This window comes from Sciurus carolinensis, chromosome 8 (genome assembly GCF_902686445.1).
Source record: "Sciurus carolinensis chromosome 8, mSciCar1.2, whole genome shotgun sequence".
NCBI classification, from domain to species: domain Eukaryota; kingdom Metazoa; phylum Chordata; class Mammalia; order Rodentia; family Sciuridae; genus Sciurus; species Sciurus carolinensis.
Window position 1 is genome coordinate 118,357,792 of NC_062220.1, and position 21,903 is coordinate 118,379,694.

The 21,903-nt window shown below is 38.6% G+C and overlaps 2 protein-coding genes across 3 annotated transcripts in view; both read left to right on the forward strand.

Annotated features, from left to right (window-relative positions):
* Positions 1–21,903, forward strand: part of LOC124991706 (immunoglobulin lambda-1 light chain-like) — a 1,192,366-nt gene that overhangs the window by 70,492 nt on the left and 1,099,971 nt on the right. Inside the window, exons 1-2 of one of the 2 annotated variants that reach the window (XM_047562452.1) lie at positions 14,687–14,757; positions 14,919–15,219. The exons of the other annotated variant lie outside the window; for it this stretch is intronic. Coding sequence (XP_047418408.1) covers positions 14,712–14,757; positions 14,919–15,219 — 347 coding nt within the window. The 5' untranslated portion in view covers positions 14,687–14,711. Of the gene's footprint in view, positions 1–14,686; positions 14,758–14,918; positions 15,220–21,903 lie in introns of those variants that run through there. 2 annotated transcript variants of the gene reach the window in all.
* Positions 1–21,903, forward strand: part of LOC124991707 (immunoglobulin lambda-1 light chain-like) — a 1,154,667-nt gene that overhangs the window by 28,334 nt on the left and 1,104,430 nt on the right. The window lies entirely within an intron of this gene.

The following is a 21,903-nucleotide window of genomic DNA, read 5'->3' on the forward strand; positions in this document are numbered from 1 at the left end:
TCACATCCACACACACACACACACACACACACACACACACAGGGCTAAGAAGTGCTGGGTCACTTGCCATAGTCCTGCAGAAAATTTGACCCCAGAATAGAAATGACTAAATCAGTGTATACCAAAGGCATTTTGGGTTCAGTGTTCAGATGCAGGCAAAGCACATCTGATTTTCTGTTACATGGTCTGGGCCAGGAAGGGAAGTCTGACCTTTCCTGCTCTAGTTTCTCCCCAGCAAGAGATCCAGGCTCGTCCTTCTCTCTGTGGTGCCACTTTCTCTCCCACCACCCTAACTGCCTCCCTCAACTCTATGGCTTCCCCTCCCTCTGCCCCAGGTCCAACTTCTCCCCTCTCTACACACAGAGCAAATCCACAGTTAATGCTGCTTGAGTGAACCACTGAGAATAAAGCCCTGTTTTATCAAAGAACTGCTGAAGCTAGTGTGCAAATCTTTGACCATGTACTATGATGTTTGCAATGAAAAAAGAGCATTACTAATAGAAATTGTGTGGATTGATGTTGATGGTGATGTAAGGATCCTCCTGAGTTTTATTACACAAACATCCCGGACTCCCACTGACCCCACAGCAGCTCTCATTGCCATGGGGGCAGCACCAGTACTGGCAGCAAATACACAGGAGCCTGACTCCATAGAGAACATCATCATATTTCTTCTGAATTTTCTGTTTCTTCAGAAGAGCTGAGAAGCAAACTCTCTTTCCTTTCTGTGAAAGGAAAACAAAGTAGAAGATATGAGCATTCCATCCTGGGACAGGGTGAAAGGAACTGTGCACTATCAACCTTATTTCACCTATTAGGTGCTAATTCTCTGTACTGTGCTTACCAGGGTAGAGCTAGCAGAGAGTGAGTCTGGTTGCCCTAAACACACCATTTCAGGTGACATGGGCTTTGGAATCACTTGTAGGAGGTAGCTATTTCTCCTAGGCTCCTCCACCAGCAGGGTGAAGTAGGTTTACAGTTGGGAACAAGTAGGAGAGCCTGGGTTAGCAAAAGTTGAGGCCAAGGGGAGGCCAAGGGGAAGGCCTATCCAGAGAGGTGAACAGGTCTCCACATCATAGTCCCTGTACTGCAAGTCCTGAGAATCCATCATGTGCCTGAGCTGTAGGGCTCTCACTCTGAAGATCATATGCATAGTGTGTCCCCAGGACACTGGTAGGAGTCTAGAAGCAGTGAGGCCCTCACCTGGAAAATACCCTGGAGTAGGTCCCAGGTGTCCGCCTTTGCAGATGCCTGTGACTCAATGGGGAAACGACACCAAAGTCCCTCGAGGAGGGAGTTCCATGTGAGAGGACAGAACTTGAGGGTCTGTGTCCTTCATCCAGGACAGCTATCTGTGTCTCCTGCACAATCCCAGAGTACCTTTGCTTTTGTCCAGTAGTTTTCCCAGAACTAACCTCTCTATTGTTGGCACCTTCACACATGCATGCACCATTTTCCATTTTTCTCCTCACAATTTCACAGAGATTGGCCCTGAGGACTGCAGCTCCTGTTCTCAGATGCAGTCTCAGGTGAGGATAGAGGCAACTCAGGGTCATGTCTGAATGCAGAATGCACAACCTCCTTTAGGACACTCTGGAAAGTGAGTTGATCTGCCACCTGCCTTTACTTGTTTTCTGTTTTTCCTTCTGCATAGGAGAGAAATCTTGACTCTTAACCTGAGTTTGACTTACTTTACTTAGCATGATCATTTCTACTTCCATCTGTTTTTCTACAAATAAAACAATTTCCCTTTTCTTTATCAAAGAATAAAACTCCACTGTGTTTATATACAACATTATTTTTATCTAGTTATCCACTGATGTACAACTAGCCTGGTTCCATACTTGGGCTCTTATAAATTGTCCTGCTATAAACCTGGGCATGCTTTCATTGCTGTAGTACAATGACTTTAATTATTTAGGCAAAATACTGATTAGTTGTATAGCTGAGTCATTTGCTGGTTCTCTGCCTAGTCTTTAGTGGAACTTCCATACAGATTTCCAAAATAGTTGTACTAATTTTCAATCCCACCAAGAATGTAAAAATGTTTCTTTTTCCCCACATCCTCCTAGCATTTATTATTATTTGTATTCTTGACTACTGCCATTCTGACTGTTGTGAGACAAAATCCCATTGTAGTTTGACTTGTATTTCCCTAATGCTAATGATGTTGAACATTTTTCATGTTTGTTGGCCATATTTGTTTCTTCTTTTCAGAACTGTCTGTTTAATACATCTTACCATTTTTAATTGGGTTATTTGATTTTGTGATGTAAAGTTTTTTGAGTTTTTATTTATTCTAAACCAAAACCTCTGACCGTAGAGTAGTTAGCAAAAATTTTCTCCCATTTTGTAGGTTCTCTCTTCACATTGGAATTATTTTCTTTGCTGTGCCAAAGCATTTTTTTAATAGAGTTGTGTCGTGTGGGGAGAATGCAGGGAAGGGTAATTTGGTAGTGGAATAGTTCAGGGCACAGCAGCACCAGGAAGCTGATGGCACAGGCAGAGATCACACTGTGCACATGGTACTGGCTCTGAGCACTTGACCCAACTGCCAGAGTCCACCTTCCTCCTCCCTATCTGAATGGGCCTCAACAGGGCATTTACTTTGCAATCAAATGCAAAAATGCTTTTAGTTGTTTTTAGAATTATTTTATTGTAAACAAATGGGGTACAACTTTTTTCTCTGTTTGTACAAGAAGTAGAGGCATAACATTTGTGTAATAATACATTTACATAGGGGTAATGATGTTTGTGCATTGTTATTATTTTTCCCCCCACTCCTCCCACCCCACTTTTCCCTCTATAGACTCCCTCCTTCCTCCATTCTTGCCTCCCTTCCACACCCCCATTATGTATCACCATTCACTTATCAGAGATCATTCGTCCTTTGTTTGTTTGAGATTGGCTTATCGCACTTGGCATGATATTCAAATTTTCATCCATTTGCCTGCAAATGCCAGAATTTTATTTTTCGTTATGGCTGAATAATATTCCATTGTACATATATATTACAGTTTCTTGATCCATTCATCAATGCAGTGGCATCTACGTTGGTTCCACAATCTGGCTAGTGTGAATTGAGCTGCTATGAACATTGATGTGGCTGTATCTCTGTGGTATGCTCATTTTAAGTCCTTTGGGTATAGGCCAAGGAGTGGGATAGCTGGGTCAAATGGTGGTTCCATTCCAAGTTTACTAAGGAATCTCCACACTGCTTTTCAGAGTGGCTGCACTATTTGCAATCCCACCAGCAATGTATGAGTGTACCTTTTTCCCCACATCCTCGCCAACACCTATTGTTCTTGTATTCTTGATAATCGCCATTCTATTTGGGGTGAGATGGAATCATGGGGTGGTTTTGATTTGTATTTCTCTTATTACTAGAGATGTCGAACATTTTTTCATATATCTGCTGATTGCTTGTAGATCTTCTTCTGTAAAGTGTCTACATATTTCCTTAGCCCATTTGTTGATTGGGTTATATTTATTCTCGGTGTACAGATTTTTGAGTTCTTTATATATTCTGGAGATTAGTGCTCTATCTGAAGTATGAGTGGCAAAAATTTTCTCCCACTCTGTAGGCTCTCTCTTCACATTGCTGATAACTTTCTTTGCTGAGAGAAAGCTTTTTAGTTTGAATCTATCCCAGTTATTGATTCTTGCTTTTATTTCTTGTGCTATGGGAGTCCTGTTGAGGAAGTCTGGTTCTAAGTCGACATGTTGAAGATCTGGACCTACTTTTTCTTCTATAAGATGCAGGGTCTCTGGTATGATTCCAAGGACCTTGATCCATTTTGAGTTGAGTTTTACGTAGGGTAAGAGACAGGGGTTTAATTTCATTCTGCTGCATATGGATTTCCAGTATACCCAGCACCATTTGTTGAAGAGGCTATCTTTTCTCCATTGCATATTTTTGACCCCTTTGTCTAGGATGAGAAAATTTTACTTACTTGGGTTTGTGTCTATGTCCTCTATTCTGTACCATTGATCTACCTGTCTATTTTGGTGCCAATACCATGCCGTATTTGTTACTCTGGCTTTGTAGCATAGTTGAAGTTCTGGTATTGCGATACCCCCTGCTTCACTCTTTCTGCTAAGGATTGGTTTAGCTATTCTGGGTTTTTTATTCTTCCAGATGAATTTCATAATTGCTTGCTCTATTTCTGTAAGGTACGTCATTGGGATTTTAATTGGAATTGCATTGAATCTGTATAGCACTTTAGGTAGTATGGCCATTTTGACAATATTAATTCTGCCTATCCAAGAACATGGGAGATCTTTCCATCTTCTAAGGTTTTCTTTAATTTCTTTCTTTAGTGTTCTGTAGTTCTCATTGTAGAGGTCTTTCACCTCTTTTGTGAGATTGATTCCAAAATATTTTAATTTTTCAAGGCTATTGTGAATGGGGTAGTTTTCCTAACTTCTCTTTCAGAGGATTTATCACTTATGAATAGAAATGCACTAGATTTATGACTATTGATTTTATATCCTGCTACATTACTGAATATACTTATGACTTCTTAAAGTTGTCTGGTGTAATTTCCCAGTTCCTCTAAATATATAATCACGTGATCAGCAAGTAGAAATAGTTTGATTTTGATTTCTTCTTTTCCTATTCATATCCCTTAAATTTCTTTGGTCTGTATAATTGCTCTGCCTAGAGTTTTGAGGACGATGTTGAATAGAAGTGGTGAAAGAGGGCATCCCTGACTTGTTCCAGTTTTTAGGGGGAATGCTTTCAGTTTTTCACCATTTAGAATGATATTAGCCATGGGCTTAGTGTAGACGACATTTACAATTTTAAGGAATGTTCCCACTATCCCTTTTTTTTCTAGTGTTTTGAGCATGAAGGGATGCTGTATTTTATCAAATGCTTTTTCTGCATCTATTGAAATAATCATGTGATTCTTGACTATAAGTTTGTTGATATGGTGAAATACATTTATTGATTTCTGGATGTTGAACCAACCTTGCATCCCTGGGATAAAACCCACATGATTGTGGTGCACTACCTTTTTTTTGTTTTACTGTTTTCTTTTGTAAAGTGAGGGATATTGTATTTTGATTGTGGTACTCACTTAATAATGTATACTTACATGAAACATCATATTGTATACCAGAAATATGTATAGTTTTTATTTTTCTTTTTATTTATTTTATTTCATTTCATTTTTATTATTGTAAACAAATGTGACACATGTTGTTTCTGTATTTGTACATGGAGTCAAGGCATACCATTTGTGTAATCATAAATTTACATAGGGTAATGTTGTTTGATTCATTCTGTTATTTTTTCCCTTCCGCCCAACTCTCCCACCCCTCTTTTCCCTCTATACAGTCCTTCCTTCCTCCATTCTTACCACCATCCTTTACCCTAACCCTAAATCTAATCCTAACCATAATGCTTACCCCTCCAACCCCCCATTATATGTCCTCATCCACTTATCAGCGAGATCATTCGTCCTTTAGTTTTTTGAGATAGGCTTATCTCACGTAACACAAATATTCTCCAATTTCATCCATATTCCTGCAAGTGTCATAAATTCATCATTATTTATGGCTGAGTAATATTCCATTGTATATATATGCCACAGTTTCTTTTTCCATTCATCAATTGAAGGACATCTAGGTTGGTTCCACAATCTGGCTAGTGTGAATTGAGCAGCTATGAACATTGATATGGCTGTATCTCTGTGGTATGCTCATTTTAAGTCCTTTGGGTATAGGCCAAGGAGTGGGATAGCTGGGTCAAATGGTGGTTCCATTCCAAGCTTTCTGAGGAATCTCCATACTGCTTTCCAGAGTGGCTGCACTAATTTGCAATCCCACCAGCAATGTAAGGGTGTACTTTTCTCCGCACATCCTTGCCAACACCTATTGTTGCTTGTGTTCTTGATAAAAGCCATTCTAATTGGGGTGAGATAGAATATTAGGGTGGTTTTGATTTGCATTTCTTTTATTACTAGAGATGTTGAACATTTTTTCATATCTGTTGATTGTCTGTAGATCTTCTGTTCATTTCCTTAGCCCATTTGTTGATTGGATTATTTGTATTCTTGGTGTAGAGTTTTTTGAGTTCTTTATATATTCTGGAAATTTGCACTTTATCTGAAATATGAGTGGCAAAGATTTTCTCCCACTCTGTAGGCTCTCTACTCACATCACTGATAGTTTCCTTTGCTGAGAGATAACTTTTTAGTTTGAATCTATCCCAGTTGTTGATTCTTGTTTTTATTTCTTGTGTTAATGGGAGTTCTGTTAAGGAAGTCTGACCCTAAGTCAACAAGTTGAAGATTTGGACCTACTTTTTCTTCTGTAAGATGCAGGGTCTCTGGTCTGATTTGAGGTCCTTGATCCATTTTGAGATGATTTTTGTGCAGAGTGAGAAATAGGGGTTTAATTTCATTCTGTTGCATATGGTTTTCCAGTTTACCCAGCACCATTTGTTGAAGAGTCTATCTTTTCTCCATTGCATATTTTTGGCACCATTGTCTAGTATGAGAAAAATGCATTTATTTGGGTTTGTGTCCATGTCCTCTATTCTGTAGCATTGATCTACCTGTCTATTTTGTACCAATACCATGCCATATTTGTTACTCTGGCTTTGTAGCATAGTTGAAGTTCTGGTATTGTGATACCCGCTGCTTCGCTCTTTCTACTGAGGATTGCTTTAGCTATTCTGGTTTTTTTATTCTTTCAGATGAATTTCATAATTGCTTGCTCTATTTTTGTAAGGTACAACTTTGGGTTTTTAATTGGAATTGCATTGAATCTGTATAGCACTTTAGGTAGTATGGATATTTTGACAATATTAATTCTGCCTATCCAAGAACATGGGAGATCTTTACATCTTCTAAGGTTTTCTTTAATTTCTTTCTTTAGTGTTCTGTAGTTCTCATTGTAGAGGTCTTTCACCTCTTTTGTGAGATTGATTCCCAAGTATTTTATTTCTTTTGATGCTATTGTGAATGGGGTAGTTTTTCTAACTTCTCTTTCTGAAGATTCATCACTTATGTATAAAAATGCATTGGATTTATGAATATTGATCTTGTAACCTGCTAATTTACTGAATTCACTTATGAGTTCTAAAAGTTTCTGGTGGAATTTCCCAGTTCGTCTAAATAAAGAATATTGTCATCAGCAAACAGGGGTAGTCTGAGTTCTTCTTTCCTATTCGTATCCCTTTAATTTCTTTGGTTTGTCTAATTGCTCTGGCTAGAGTCTCAAGGACGATGTTGAATAGAAGTGGTGAAAAAGGGCATCCCTGCCTCCTTCCAGTTTTTAGGGGGAATGCTTTCAGTTTTTCACCATTTAGAATGATATTGGCCATGGGCTTAGCATAGATGGCCTTTACAATGTTAAGGAATGTTCCCACTATCCCAGTTTTTTCTAGTGTTTTGAGCATGAAGGGATGCTGTATTTTATCGAATGCTTTTTCTGCATCTATTGAAATAATCATGTGATTCTTAACTTTAAGTCTATTGATATGGTGAATGAAATTTTTTTCATTTACAGATGTTGAACCAAACTTGCATCCCTGGGATAAAACCCACTTGTTCGTGCTGCACTATCTTTTTCATATATTTTTGTATGCGATTTGGTAAAATTTTGTTGAGAATTTTTGCATCCATGTTCATTAAGGATATTGGTCTGAAATTTTCTTTCCTCAATGTGTCTCTGTCTGCTTTAGGTATCAGGGTGATATTGACTTCATAGAATGAGTTTGGGAGGGTTCCCTCCTCTTCTGCTTCATGGAATACTGTGAGGAGTGTTAAAATAAGTTCTATTTTAAATGTTCTGCAGAACTCGCCTGAGAACCCATCTGGTTCCGGACTTTTCTTTGTTGGTAGGCTTTTGATGACCTCTTCTATTTCATTGCTTGAAATTGATTTATTTAAGTTGTGTGTGTTCTCCTGGTTCAGTTTAGGTAATTCATATGTCTCTAGAAATTTGTTGATGTCTTCAAGGTTTTCTGTTTTGTTGGAGTATAGATTTTCAAAATAGCTTCTAATTATGTTTTGTATTTCACTCGTGTCTGTTGTGATGTTTCCTTGTTCATTCCGAATTTTAGTAATTTGAGTTTTCTCCCACTTTCTCTTTGTAAGTGTGGCCAAGGGTTTATCAATTTTGTTTATTTTTTCAAAGAACAAACCATTTATTTTGTTAATTTTTCCGATTGTTTCTTTTGTTTCAATTTTGTTGATTTCGGCTCTAATTTTAACTATTTCCTGTCTTCTACTACTTTTGGTGTTGGTCTCGTCTTCTTTTTCTAGGGCTTTGAGCTGTAGTGTTAAGTCGTTTACTTGTTGATTTCTACTTCTTTTGTTGAATGCACCCCATGAAATAAATCTTCCTCTAAGTACTGCTTTCATAGTGTCACAGAGATTTTGATATGATGTGTCATTGTTCTCGTTTACTTCTAAGAATATTTTATTTCCCCTGATGTCTTCTGTTATCCATTCATCATATAATAGAGTATTATTTAATCTCCAGGTATTGGAGAAGTTTCTGTTTTTTATTCTGTCATTTATTTCTAATTTCAATCCATTATGATCGGATAGAATACAAGATATCATCTCTGTCTTCTTGTATTTGCTAACAGTTGCTTTGTGACATAATATATGGTCTATTTTAGAGAAGGATGCATGTGCTGCTGAGAAGAAAGTGTATTTGCTCTTTGTTGAATGGTATATTTTATATGTGTCCATCAAGTCTAAATTTTTGATTGTGTTATTGAGATCTATGGTTTCTTTGTTCAATTTTTGTTTGGACGATCTATCCAGTGGTGAGAGAGTTGTGTTAAAACCCCTAATATTGTTGGGTTGTGATCTATTTGATTCCTGGAATTGAAAAGGATTTGTTCACATACATGGATGGGCCAATGTTTGGGGCATAAATATTTATGATTGCTATGTCTTGCTGATTTATGCTGCCCTTAAGCAGAATGAAATGTCCTTCTTTATCCTTCAGACTAACTTTGGCTTGACGACCACATTGTTTTATATGAGGATGGTACTCCAGCTTTTTTGCTGAGTCCATGTGCATGCTCATTCTTTCACCTTTAGTCTGTGTGAATTTATTTCTATGAGATGAGTCTCTTGCAGGCAGCATATTGTTGGATCTTTCTTCTAATCGAATCGGCCAGTCTATGTCTTTTGATTGATGAGTTCAGGCCATTAACATTCAGAGTTTTTATTGAGATATGATTTGTATTCCTGGTCATTTGGATCATTTTTGTGTTTTGACATGACTTGGTATCTCCTTTACTTGGCTATTCCTCTAGGGTAGTTCCTTCCTTTGCTGATTTACATCATTGTTTTTCATCTCTTCCTCATGTAATATTATGCTGAGAATGTTCTGTAGTGCTTGCTGTCTTTTTGTAAATTCTTTTAGCTTTTCTTTATCATGGAGGGATTTTATTTCATCATCAAGTCTGAAAGTAAGTTTTGCTGGGTATAAGATTCTTGGTTGGCATCCATTTTCTTTCAGAGCTTGAGAAATATTGTTCCAGGTCCTTCTAGCTTTTAGGGTCTGGGTTGAAAAATCTGCTGATATCCATATTGGTTTTCCCCTAAATGTAATTTAATTTTTTTTCTCTCACAGCTTTTAAAATTCTGTCTTTATTTTGTATGTTAGGCATTTTCATTATAATGTGCCTTGGTGTGGGTCTATTGTATTTTTGTATATTTGGAGTCCTATAAGACTCTTGTATTTGATTTTCCATTTCATTCTTCAGATTTGGGACATTTTCTGATATTATTTCATTGAGTAGATTGTTCATTCCTTTGGTTTATATCTCTGTGCCTTCCTCAATCCCAATAATTCTTAAATTTGGCCTTTTCATGATATCCCATAATTCTTGTAGATTCTGTCCATGATTTCTTACCATCTTCTCTGTTTGGTCAACTTTGTTTTCAAGATTAAATATTTTTTCTTCGTTGTCTGAGGTTCTGTCTTCCAGGTGTTTTATCCTATTGTTTATGCTTTCTATGGGGTTTTTAATTTGGTTTATTGTTTCCTTCATTTCAAGGATTTCTTTTTTTTTTTCAGTATCTCTAACTCTTTATTGAAATGATCTTTTGTTTCCCGCATTTGTTCTTTTAACTGTTGATTGGTGCAATTATTCAAAGCCTGCATTTGCTCTTTATCTCGTCATTTGGTTCTCTAATCATTTTAATTATGTACATTTTGAATTCCCTTTCTGACATTTCTTCTACCATGCTGTCATTGGATTTTATTGATGTGGTAACTTGGTTTGTTTGGGACACATTCTTCCCTTGTTTTCTCATATTGCTCAGGTATCTACCCCTCTATTAGTGAAACTCTGAGATATGGTAGATTTCCTCTACTGACTTATAGTGTCCCTGTATATTTCCAATAACTCACCTCCTAGCCTTCAGTAGCCTGAAGTCTTGGAGGAACCTGATAATGCAGTGCTCCACAAGTAAGCTGCCCTTCTAGGGTTTGTGGCCTTCAGGTGGGGTATATTCCCTGCTAGTGTGCAGTGTCACCTCCACTTGTTGATGATGGTCAGCCAAAGGGGCTAGATTGTGGGCTGGGGCAAGACTGGTCTGGGCCTCTGTCTCTGGTTCTACCAACCTGGTGGGAAAGCCTCACCAGGGAAGGAAGTCTCACCCAGTGGGGAACTCTTGTTGGGCAGCCCTCCTCTGAGAATTTCCCTTCAGTTTAGAACTATCGCCTGGACTGGGCAGCCCTCCTTTGCGACGGTTCCCTGAGGTCCGAACATACCACCTGGGGTGGGGAGCCTGGTCCTGCATGGGACTCTCTTGCTGAGCGGCCCTCCTCTGCGATGTTCCCTGGGGTCCTGACCTACTGCTTGGGCCAGGGACCCTTGCTCTGCTCCGGGTGGCCCCCCTCTACAGTGCTCCCGGTTGTCTGGGTTCATGGCTCCAGCGGGGGAGTCTCACTGGACAGCTCTACTCCATGAATTTCCCTCTGCTCCAGGACTACTGCCTCGTCTGGGGAGCCTCGCCCGATGGGAAAGACTCACCCAGCAGCTCTGAGTTGGTCCCGAGTCTCTCAATACCCCCTATTCTTGAATGCTGAGTCCTGTCAAAGGGCCTCCAGTCTCCTGTAGGTGTCTCAGGAAGGGAGCTGCCCTTCCTATGATGATGACCACGCCCTCAGGAATAACTCAAAATGCCTCCACCAGCTTCCAAAGAAGCTGGAGAGCCCCAGCAAAGGTGCACTGAGTCAGCACAGAGGCAAGTGCAGATTCCCCTACCTCAGCAGTAGCGGGGCAGGCAGGTAGGCTCCACGATGGCGTCTGAACTTGGTGTGTGGGTCAGGCGGGTTACGTGATGGCGTCTGACCTCAGTGTGGTGAAGGCGGGGGCTCCAAAGCATTTTAATTGGATGCTATTCCTTTTTTTTTTTTTTAACTCTAGGCATTATTTCCTGAGCTTCAGATGTCCTGTTGAGAAATTTGTTGTCTGTGGTAATAAGATGGAGTGTTGACCTTTTGTTTTCCTTTAGGAGTTGCAAAGATTCTGATCTAATTCCTAGTTCTTTGATCCATTTTAATTTGAGTTTGTTCAGGGTGAGAGATAAGGGTTGTTATGTCTTGGATGTGAGATGTCCCCCAAAAGCTCACATGTGAGGCAATGCATGAAGGTTCAGAGGAGACATGATTGGGTTGTAAGAGTCTTAACTCAATCAGTGCATTAATCCCTGAGGGGATTAATTGCAGTGTTAGGGTGTGGCTACAGCAGATTGGAATTGGGCTGTGATTTTGGGATATTTGTTTTGTATCTGGAGACGGGAATCTCTCTGTTTCTCTCTCTCTCTCTCTCTCTCTCTATCTATCTATCTATCTATCTCTCTGTTTCTCTCTCTCTCTCCTTCCTGATGATGCAAGTTGCTTCTGTCTGCCACACTTCTTCCACCATGATGTTCTGCCCTACCTCCAACCCTGAGAACTGGTTTCTATGGACCAACACTACTGAAACCATGAGCCCTCAAATAAACCTTTCCTTCTCCATAATTATGTTGGTCAGATCATTAAGTCACAGCAACAAAAAGCTAATGAAAACAAGGGTTTAGTTTTTTTTTTTCTCACAAATATTCTCCCATGTCCTTCTACCATGATATTTTGACAAAGGTTCAGCAGATGATGGAGTCCTATAAAATTGTGAACCCAAATAAATCTCTCCTCCTCTATGTTGTTCTTATAAGGTACTTTGGTCATAGTGATGAAAAGTTGACTAACCCAACTCTGATAGTCACAGAGCACATTAGTTGTTCTGGTAGTCCAGCCTAGCATGAAATGCTAAGGGGAGTCCTCAGACTGAACAAGGACAAGAGATGGTAATTTGATAACCTGAAAATTTAAAGATCTCTGGTAAATGTTACTGTGTATGTGAATATAAAACCAAATAATTACGTTGTATTGTAATTTTTGTTTCTCACATTTTACTATATGAATTAAAAGATAAAAAATCATGGTTTGAACCAATATTTCAAATGTTTACACACCATACTTGTAACATCATAAACAAGGAGAGGGAATAGCCCAGGGTAGGAGGAGAGATAACATATGTTAATAAAACTAATTCAGTATCAATTTAAACTATATTGGTATTGATTTGAGATATTAGGTGTTATGCACACAGTAACCACCATGAAAATGAATTGAAAATATAGGTAAAAGGAAATGAAGAGGTAAGCGAAATGACATGCTGAAAATAAAAATCATCTAGACACAATGGAGGCCAGTAGTGCAACAGTGAGGAATATATAAGAAAGATAAGTTAGATGTAGAAAATTAACAGCACATTGACAGAAGTCTTTCATTACCTGTAATGACATTAGATGGAACACATGAATCTTAATTCCTCAATACAAAAGAAGTCTAAGTCCTCACAGGGTTTAACAAAGTTTCTCTAAACTATTATATTTTTGGAGAAAGGCTGTGGATGGTTTGATTCCCTTTTAACAAATACAAAACACCCGATAACAGGACCTGAGTCTGCCACGACTACCACTCCATGCACTGTGAATACCACCAATCTGAGAGGCACAGGGCAGGGTAGGGTGGTCACACTTGGCACAGAGTGAGGCTGGACACCCTGACAACAGGCTGTCAGGTGACAGAGGTTTTGGGGTCAGCAGGAAGTTTCTACTCTGTGAATCTCTGAATCCTCAGCCAGCAGGGGGCAGTAGAGCTGCATCCAGAAGCAGCCAGGAAAGGCTGGGGCTGCACAGGCAGAGTCTGAGTGAGGTCATTCCTGGGAACCAAAAGGTGTGTTACTTCAGTCCTGGACCTGGACATTAGGAGACTTCAAACTATGCCCTGGACTTTAGTGACCACATTCTGAGTATCAGACTAACACAGGGTACCCCAAGACACTGACAAGAGCCCAGGTACAATGAGGACCTTACCTGGGAAATGCACTAACGCAGGTTGATCAGCCTGGGAAGCACCTGCTGGGATGGAATTCACTGGGTAGGCCAAGTTGAGTTTCATGACCTCTAGGAAGGAGAACAGTGTAAAATATGAAGTTCACAGGGTCTGTGTCCTTCTTCCAGCATGTGCTTCCTGCTAATCTCAGGGCACCATTTATTGCTGTCCAGAAGTCATCCCAGTGATGACTCCTCTATTCTAGCAGTTGCAAAGACACCTTCATAGCCCTCCATCCCTTCCCTCCCACTTCTGTTGAAATCTTGCTTCAGGCTGCATTTACTATGCTCAGGTGCAATTTTGAATGAAGGAAAGAGGCACTTGGACCTTTGTTCATGGGTGGATAATGCAAAGGCTCCTTGAGGATACTCTTAGAGTGCCATTCACTCTCATATGCTGTAGGTTACAGCCCTGTACCCAGAATTCACCTTTGTTCAGTGATAGTGTCTTCTTTGCTTGAGGAATTCTTGAAAACCTATCTTACAGAACTCACCACTAAAAACAGTGACACTGATGACCTTCACAGAGATCAGGGGGATTAATAATGTTGGTTCTTTAGAATCTGAATTTTGGCACTTTTAATCACATGAAATAAAACATGGATAATTAAAAAATAAGAATAAACTTGCCTATGGCTTATATACTGTGAAGTGAGGGATCCCAAACACCCTCATTTTGAGACCAAAATGGTGGCAAACCCACAATAAAAGGTGCCTGATTAAAAAAAAAGATATAATTTATAATGTGATTAACAAACTTTCCTACAATTGGAAGAACATTGAATGAACTGCCAAAGATGAGACCAAAGTGTACCTGGGAGACACTGAGCGGAGATGAGAAAGGTAATGGTCCTGGTCCACCTTCTGTTGAGTCAGGTGTCATAAATGGTCTCTCAAACAGGGTGCAGCACAGTCTACAGCCAGGATTTTGGAAGGTCAAAATCCTTTCTATACTGGGTCAAGATAAATATGAGTCTTCGAGAATTGGGACAGTGGTCATGGGGTGAATTCCTAAAAAGTGACTGTGATCAGAAGTCATGAAAGTCAAGGCTGATGTTTTGCCCAAAGCAGCTTGTACACAGTTTAATACTTAGCCTCCATCTTCTCAGTCTCTTCTTCGGTCCCCACAGTTGGTTTGAGGACTTCCCATAATTAGTGGTCACAGAGGATGCATGATTTGCATGATGACCAAACATGCACTTGCACAAACATCTTGGAAGGAATAAGAGAGGTCTTTGAGAACCCAGCTGGGCTGTGCATGTCAGGACAGAGTTCTGGTGTGTCTCTACAATGACCTGCACACTTCTCCTGTTCCTCCTATTCTTGCTTTGCACAGGTGATTTCTTCAGGACTGACCCAGACTCTACCTATGGGGTTATCACAGGATCATGAGCCGGAACTTCCACAAACACTAAACTCATCTGCCACATAGATTACATGGGTCCTCAGGATATGGATCCTTCATTCTCAGGTCCTGCCTTCTGTCTTTTCTTGCAGACTCTGTGGAGTCCTATGAGCTGACTCAGCCACAATCAGTTTCAGTAGCCTTGGGACAGACAGCGACAATCACCTGTTCTGGAGATGAACTTCCAAAAAATTATGCATTCTGGTTCCAGCAGCAGCACCCGGGACAGACCCCTGTAAGGGTAATATACAAAGATAGTGAGCGACCCTCAGGGATCCCAGAGAGATTCTCTGGGGCCAGCTCAGGGACAACGGCCACCCTGACCATCAGCAGAGCTCAGAATGAGGATGAGGCTGTCTATTACTGTTTCTCATCTTATGGTGATGGTAATGTACTTCCCACAGTGACACAGGCATATAGGGAAGTGAGACACAAACCCCTACCCTATCAGTGCCACACTGCTCTCCAGATTCAGTAGGACTGGAGACAGAGGTTCAGTGGGTGTGCTTCAGCTCATCAAGATATGAGGCCCTCAGGTTGTCCTTTCTCCCCAGCCCTCCAGCTAGACTTAACACAGAGTAGTTCAAGGATGTTTTATGGCACTCAAGACTGATTTTCACGATGTTTTCTGAGCCAGACAGAGAGAAAGGAAAGCAAAAATGAGTGGAAATAGAGACAGAGAAATCACTTTACGGTCATGGTCCCTGGACTTCCATACCATTTTCTTTGAAATCTGTGAGAGGGAAAGGGTTTCCACTTTCACTACTCCTACTTAATATAGTGTCAGAAATTCTAACCAGAGCAATTAAGGATTACATGAAAATTAAAGGTATAAAAATAGAAAAAGGAAGGATTTCAATTATCACTGTTTGCAGATGATATGAGTCTATACCTATAAAATTGAAACACACACACAAACACACACACACACACACAAAATGGCTAGTGATAATAGGCAAATTTGGCAAAGTAGCAGCTTACAAAATCAATAAAGTCAACATACAAAATCAATAACTTTCCTATATGCCAACAATAAATCTGCTGAGAAAGAAATCAGGGAAAAAAATCTAATTTAAAATAACCTCAAAAATATCCCTTTGAATAAATTAAAGCAAGGAGTCTAAAGAACTCTAAAATATTAACTATAGAATATTGAACAAAGAAGTTTAAGAAGAACTCAGAAGATGGAAAATGTTACCATGTTCATTAATAAGCAGAATTAATATTGTTAAAATGTCCACAGGACCAAGAGCAATATACAGATTCAATGCAAAGCCTATTAAAATACCAATGATATTCCTTATGGAAAAAGAAAAAAATAGTTCAAAATTTATTTAAAGGAATAAAAGCTCTAGAATATCCAATTCAATTTTAAGCCAAAAAGCAATGGTAGAAGCATGAAGATGCCTGACTTCAGATAATTCTTCAGGTATTTAGTAAGAAAAATATCATTGTATTAGTATGAAAACAGACATATAGACCAGTGGTACAGAATAGGAGATCCAGAGACAAATGAATACACATATAGTCACCTGATCCTTGAAAAATCTGCCAAAAATACATTGCAGAAAAGACAGACTTTTTAACAATTGATGCTGGGACAACTGGTTGTCCATATGTAGGAGAATGAACCTAGAGCTTTTTCTCTCACCCTGTATGAAAATCAACTCAAAATGGTAAAAGGCCTTGGATTTAGACCAGAAATAATGCAACTCATAATAGAAAACATAGGGGCAATTCTTCAGCTTTTTGGCACAGGCAATGGCTTTTTCAATAGAAACCCTAAAGCTTCAGAAAAAGAATTAATAAATGAAACAGCATCAACTTAACAAAGCTTCTGCACAACAAAGGAAATAAAAATGTGAGGAGAGAATCCACAGAATGGGAGAAAATTTTTGCTAGCGTCTCTTCTGACAGGGAAGTAATATCTAGAATATACAATAATCAAACAATCCAAAGAATAAGTGAACAAATGAACTAAAAGGACACTTCTCAAAAAAAGAAACACAAATGGTCAACGAACATATGAGAAAATATTCACCATTATTTGCAACTAGGGAAATACATCAAAACTATACTGAAATTTAATCTCACACAAGTAGGATTGGCAGTCATCAAGAACACAAATAATAAATGCTGGAGAGGATATGAAGAAAAAAAACAACACTTTTACAATGATGGTGGTTCTGCACATTAGTAAAACCTCTATGGAATCAGTATGGAGGCTCCTCCAAAGACTAGAAATGTAATCACCATATGGCCCAGCCTTGTCACTGCTCAGTATTTACCCTGAAGAATTAAAGGACTATCTTACTACAGTGGTATATGCATACCTATGTTTATGACAGCAGAATTTATAATGACTGAACTATGGGACCAGTCTAGGTGTCCATCACCAGATGAATGGATAAATAAAATGTGTATATATACAGAAAGCAGTTTTATTCAGCTACAAAGAAAAATGTAATTATGTTATTTTCAGGAAAATGGATAAAACTAGAGACTATTATGTTAAGTGAAATAAGTCAAACTCAGAAGTTTAAGGGTCATTTATTCTACATATGTGAAGCTAGAGAGGAAAGAGGCAAGTAAATGTGGGGATGGGTCTCCAAAAAATGAAAGAGAGATCAGTAGCGGAAAAGGGCCATAAAGTGGAATGCAAGGAGGGAGAGGGAAATGCTGGGGAGTAATATTGGACAAATAATATTGTTATATTGTGTGCATGTACAGATATGTAACTACAAAACCCTTCGATATGTACAAATACAGTGCACCAATGAAAAATGAGAAAAAATATTTTAAAAACAGAATGTTCAGAGGCGAGATGATGAGGTTACAAGATGTAAACTAATCAATGACTTAATCCACTGAGTAGTAACTATGCAGGTAGGGTGTGTCTGGATGAAGTTATGAATGGCAGTGTGACTTTGGGGTTTATATTTTGTCCCTGGTAAGGAGATCTCTGCTTTCTGATTGCCTTGACTTTTGATGATTACCTAATCTCTGTCATTCTGCCATGATATTTGGCCACACCTCAGGCCCAGACTAATCTAGTTGGCCTTCTATGGACTGAGACCTCTGAAAGCATGAGTTAAAATGAAAATTTCCATCCCTAAATTGTTATTTTCAGCTCTTTTGGTCACAGCAACAAAAAGTTGACTAAAGCAGGACCGTGGAAGCCATTCTATTCTCAGAAAGCTGCTATCTTCCACTAAATTGCCACTGTAAGTATCCAAATGTCTCATCTCTTACCTATTGTTTCTTCAATTCTTGGTCAATGAAAATGGAACTTGACATCCTAGGTGTTACAGGTTCTAAAATAGTTGGAGCATCAGGCCCATGCTGGAGGTGAATCCAGGAACACATGGGCCACCAGAACTCTCATACCTACACAGAGAACCAACAGATACACACAATTACAAATATGGATTATAGGATCAAGGGGCTTGACTTCTAATCTTCATACTTTGGTACAACAAAAGCATTATTTCCCCTACTCCAAACTGAATTATACATGTCTTCAATTCTGTGAAATGTATTCCAGGCTATCTAATTTAGAACTTAAAAAAGCAACCATATCTTACCTGTGTATACCAGAAACTCATCCCAACTCCATGATCACACAGTCTCCAAAGAAATTATAATTATCATTCTACACCTAATGTGGTAAAATTATCCAACAAACACAAAAGACAAAAATATTAATCTTTTCCCTATTAGAGGATACAAGATTCTTTTCCTCAAGTATGTTCATTTTTTCCATCCTTGGTATCCTTGACTTAAATATTGAGATAAATTTTTCTTTTTTAACACAGCTTATATTAGATGGCATTTGGATCAGACAGCAGAAGGAAAAATTATTCAAATATATTCACATTAAAATAAGAAAACTTTTTCCTGTATGATTCCAATTCCTGGGGTCATTGTTGTCACTTTCTTCACTCCTCACTCCATTTTCCATTTACTAAAGAAAAGGTTGTGGCCAGTATTTGTTGACCTGAGCTAGTAATGCCAGGTGAAATGGCCCAAATCTTTATTCCAGACACTACTGGTTCTTTGATAGTCCTGCTGAACTGGGTAGTGTTGGTATTTTCACATTAACTGCAAACCAGGTAAGTACTAGAGAATATTCTTTATTCTGTGCATGTGCCTCCTTGCTTCAAGTCCACAGTGGCAACTTGATTCCCCGTGATTATCAGGAGCAGCAATGACCCAATAGCCCCAACTTGGTCTACAATTCTCTGTCATGGATAAAGGGCTTTAGATCCAGCTTAATGCAGTCACCTGTGTCTCCTATGGAAGCATCCGCATTTTGTAAGACCTCTGCACTAGGACAAAATAGGGCAATTTACCTGAGATGTGAGGCAAACATTGTGCTAGCAGGTCAGGGATAGTGAGTGGAGTCACTCCTATTTCCATGCTCTCATTCCAGTCCAGGAATCCTGGCTATGTGACAAATAGCATCATGTAAGACAAAAAGAGAGACTCCCAACTGGGTTTATCATTGAGTCCTCAAAAGCAATTCAACATTTCTCTCAAGATTGGTGAATTATGAGGTAAGGTACAATCATAAGAGTAGTGATGACACCATTGCTGCCCTTTTTGGCTGTGCAAAAATTGTTCTCAGAAGACTCACATTGAATATTATGATGTGGTTAATGTGGATCCTATGTCCATGAATACCAGTTTGGAAGAGATACTGCAGGCAAAGAAAACAAACTCTTTCAAGGTCAAAAGCCTCTTTCATTAAGAGCTAAAGTTAGTGTGTCATGATGAAAATTCCAATATCATCAATCTGTCCTCAGGTACCTGGTTGCTTCCCACAGGGAATAACTTCATATTAGGAACTCAGGGTTGGTTGTGCTCTTGCCACATGGAACAGAGGCTATAGCCAGGTAACCTTAGTGAGCGGAAATCCATGTTCATGACCCCGAGAAAAATCTCTATCCATGCCACCAGGGAGCTTCTTGGGCAAAAACATGTGTGTTTAGGGAAGGAAGCCAACTGACAGCCACAGAATGAGTCAAGATCCACCTGATCAGTGGAATGATTTCCTTCTCAGGTCATTCTTTGATCAGCATGACATTGTACTAAAATACTTTCATGAACTTTTCAAATACATACTGAGTTCTGTAAGAAATGATTGCTTTATACCAAAATAGTGATGATGAAAACAGTTGCCTAAAATCAAGATTGCAGTTCTATTAGCAAAAATGTGAATAATAGCAGGGGCTTATAAATTTGAATAGGCAAAAATTGTTTTGATTCTTGAGCAACTAAAGCATATTATTTAAATTTGGAAATTTTATGACTGTATATTCTTGAATTACAAAGTTTCTATAAAGCATGTTATTAGACATGGTAGTTGTGAACCTAAATTTTTCCCCTCAAATTTAATTTTAGGAAACATGAGTAAGTTTACAAATGACCACAAATGTCAAAGTGCTTCTGTAAAGAATTCTGTGGGATTTTTTTCCATTTTCATTTTTATATAAAAGTGTTAAGACCACAGTAAAAAAATATTTATCCATATATACATATAATAATAAACCAGTTTTTGAACTACATATTTTTCTTTACCATCTTCAGACATGTGCTCACATTGACAATGATTGTTAGAGAGCATAATGCCCAAAAATATTGTCCACACAGTAAAAAAGAAAACAACACAGAAATACTATGTTGAAGTGAAAGGGGAAACAAAACAATTTAACATTCATCTACAAAGGATTTTTCTTTTTCTTGATTTTATCAGAAAAATAACAAAAGCAGTGATTTAAATTTTAAAAATTCACAAAAAATTTAGCAAAGTAAATCACTAATTGGTCAGCTCCTTGGCTCAGGTGTGATCACTATTGGTTTCTATTAATCCACAAATTCACAGGGAAATGTAAATCTATGTTGGGGGTAGTGGTGGCATAAAATGAAAAATATAAACCACAGTGGTTTTAAGATTATCAGACATGCTTCTATCAAATTGTTCATGTAAATGTACTGTATTCAATGTAAATGAGAAGATTAAAAACACCTAAAATGTTTCAATGTGTCCAATTTGAAATGTTATCGTAATGTATAATATATATCACAGATCAAAAAAATGACATGATAAAAAGAATGCAAAATATATCCAAAGTAAGTTTTCATCAGCTCCTTGTGGAAATACTATGATTTGATATACTAGCTCCTGCTTTATGTTATTAAAATAATTTTCCATGACTTTTTAATTTTAAAATAGTTATTAGAATTGAATGCATAAGAAGTTCTGATTGCATTATTATTACATGGTGCTGGGCTGCATTCCTCAGGTGCCAGGCATTTTAAAATCACCTGAAACCTGAAGCCCCTTCTCCACTCATAGGACATACTGTGAATCCAGGGAGAGTCAATGGTACTGGAAAGTTGGAGACATGGGGCATGGACAACTTGCCCATGAGACTGAGCCTTGCTCCTGCTTCAACTCAGATGCAAATTATTTACCATACAATGGTCAGTCCTTGGCCTGCCTGATCTGATGACTGGTGCATCTCACAGTCCTGGCCTCAAGTTCAAGAGATGCATGGTTATGTTCTGTACCATCCAGCAGCTTGGTTCGTACCATGGGCTGTTCCTAAAATTGTAGTCAATTTTTTTTTTTTACAGCACATGGCAAAGACTGCTTCCCAAACACCACTGTCTACATTGGGATTTGCCTACAGGTGTTTGACCTAATACCACATTTTGTATCCTATCACCAATTCCTCTATAGATCTAGGGGATAAAAGTATCTATAAAACCAGACACTGATACCACTGTGCACATGACACAGTGCCTCCAAACACTGCAATACACACCCATTTGTCAACTTTCACTGTCATCTATGTTTAAATTGCAATCCCACATGTGACTTTCTGAAATTACAGTGGCCCTGTAAGACTTGTAGTTCTATTCATCTAGGTGGGTACTGTAAAATTAAATGACTTGTTCATTATTTTGTAGAAGATAGTTCAAAAATATTCAAACCTACCTCTAAATATGTGGGCAAATATGGTGAGGAACAACATCTTACAGTTTCTTGTATACTCTGAAATGCCTATGTCT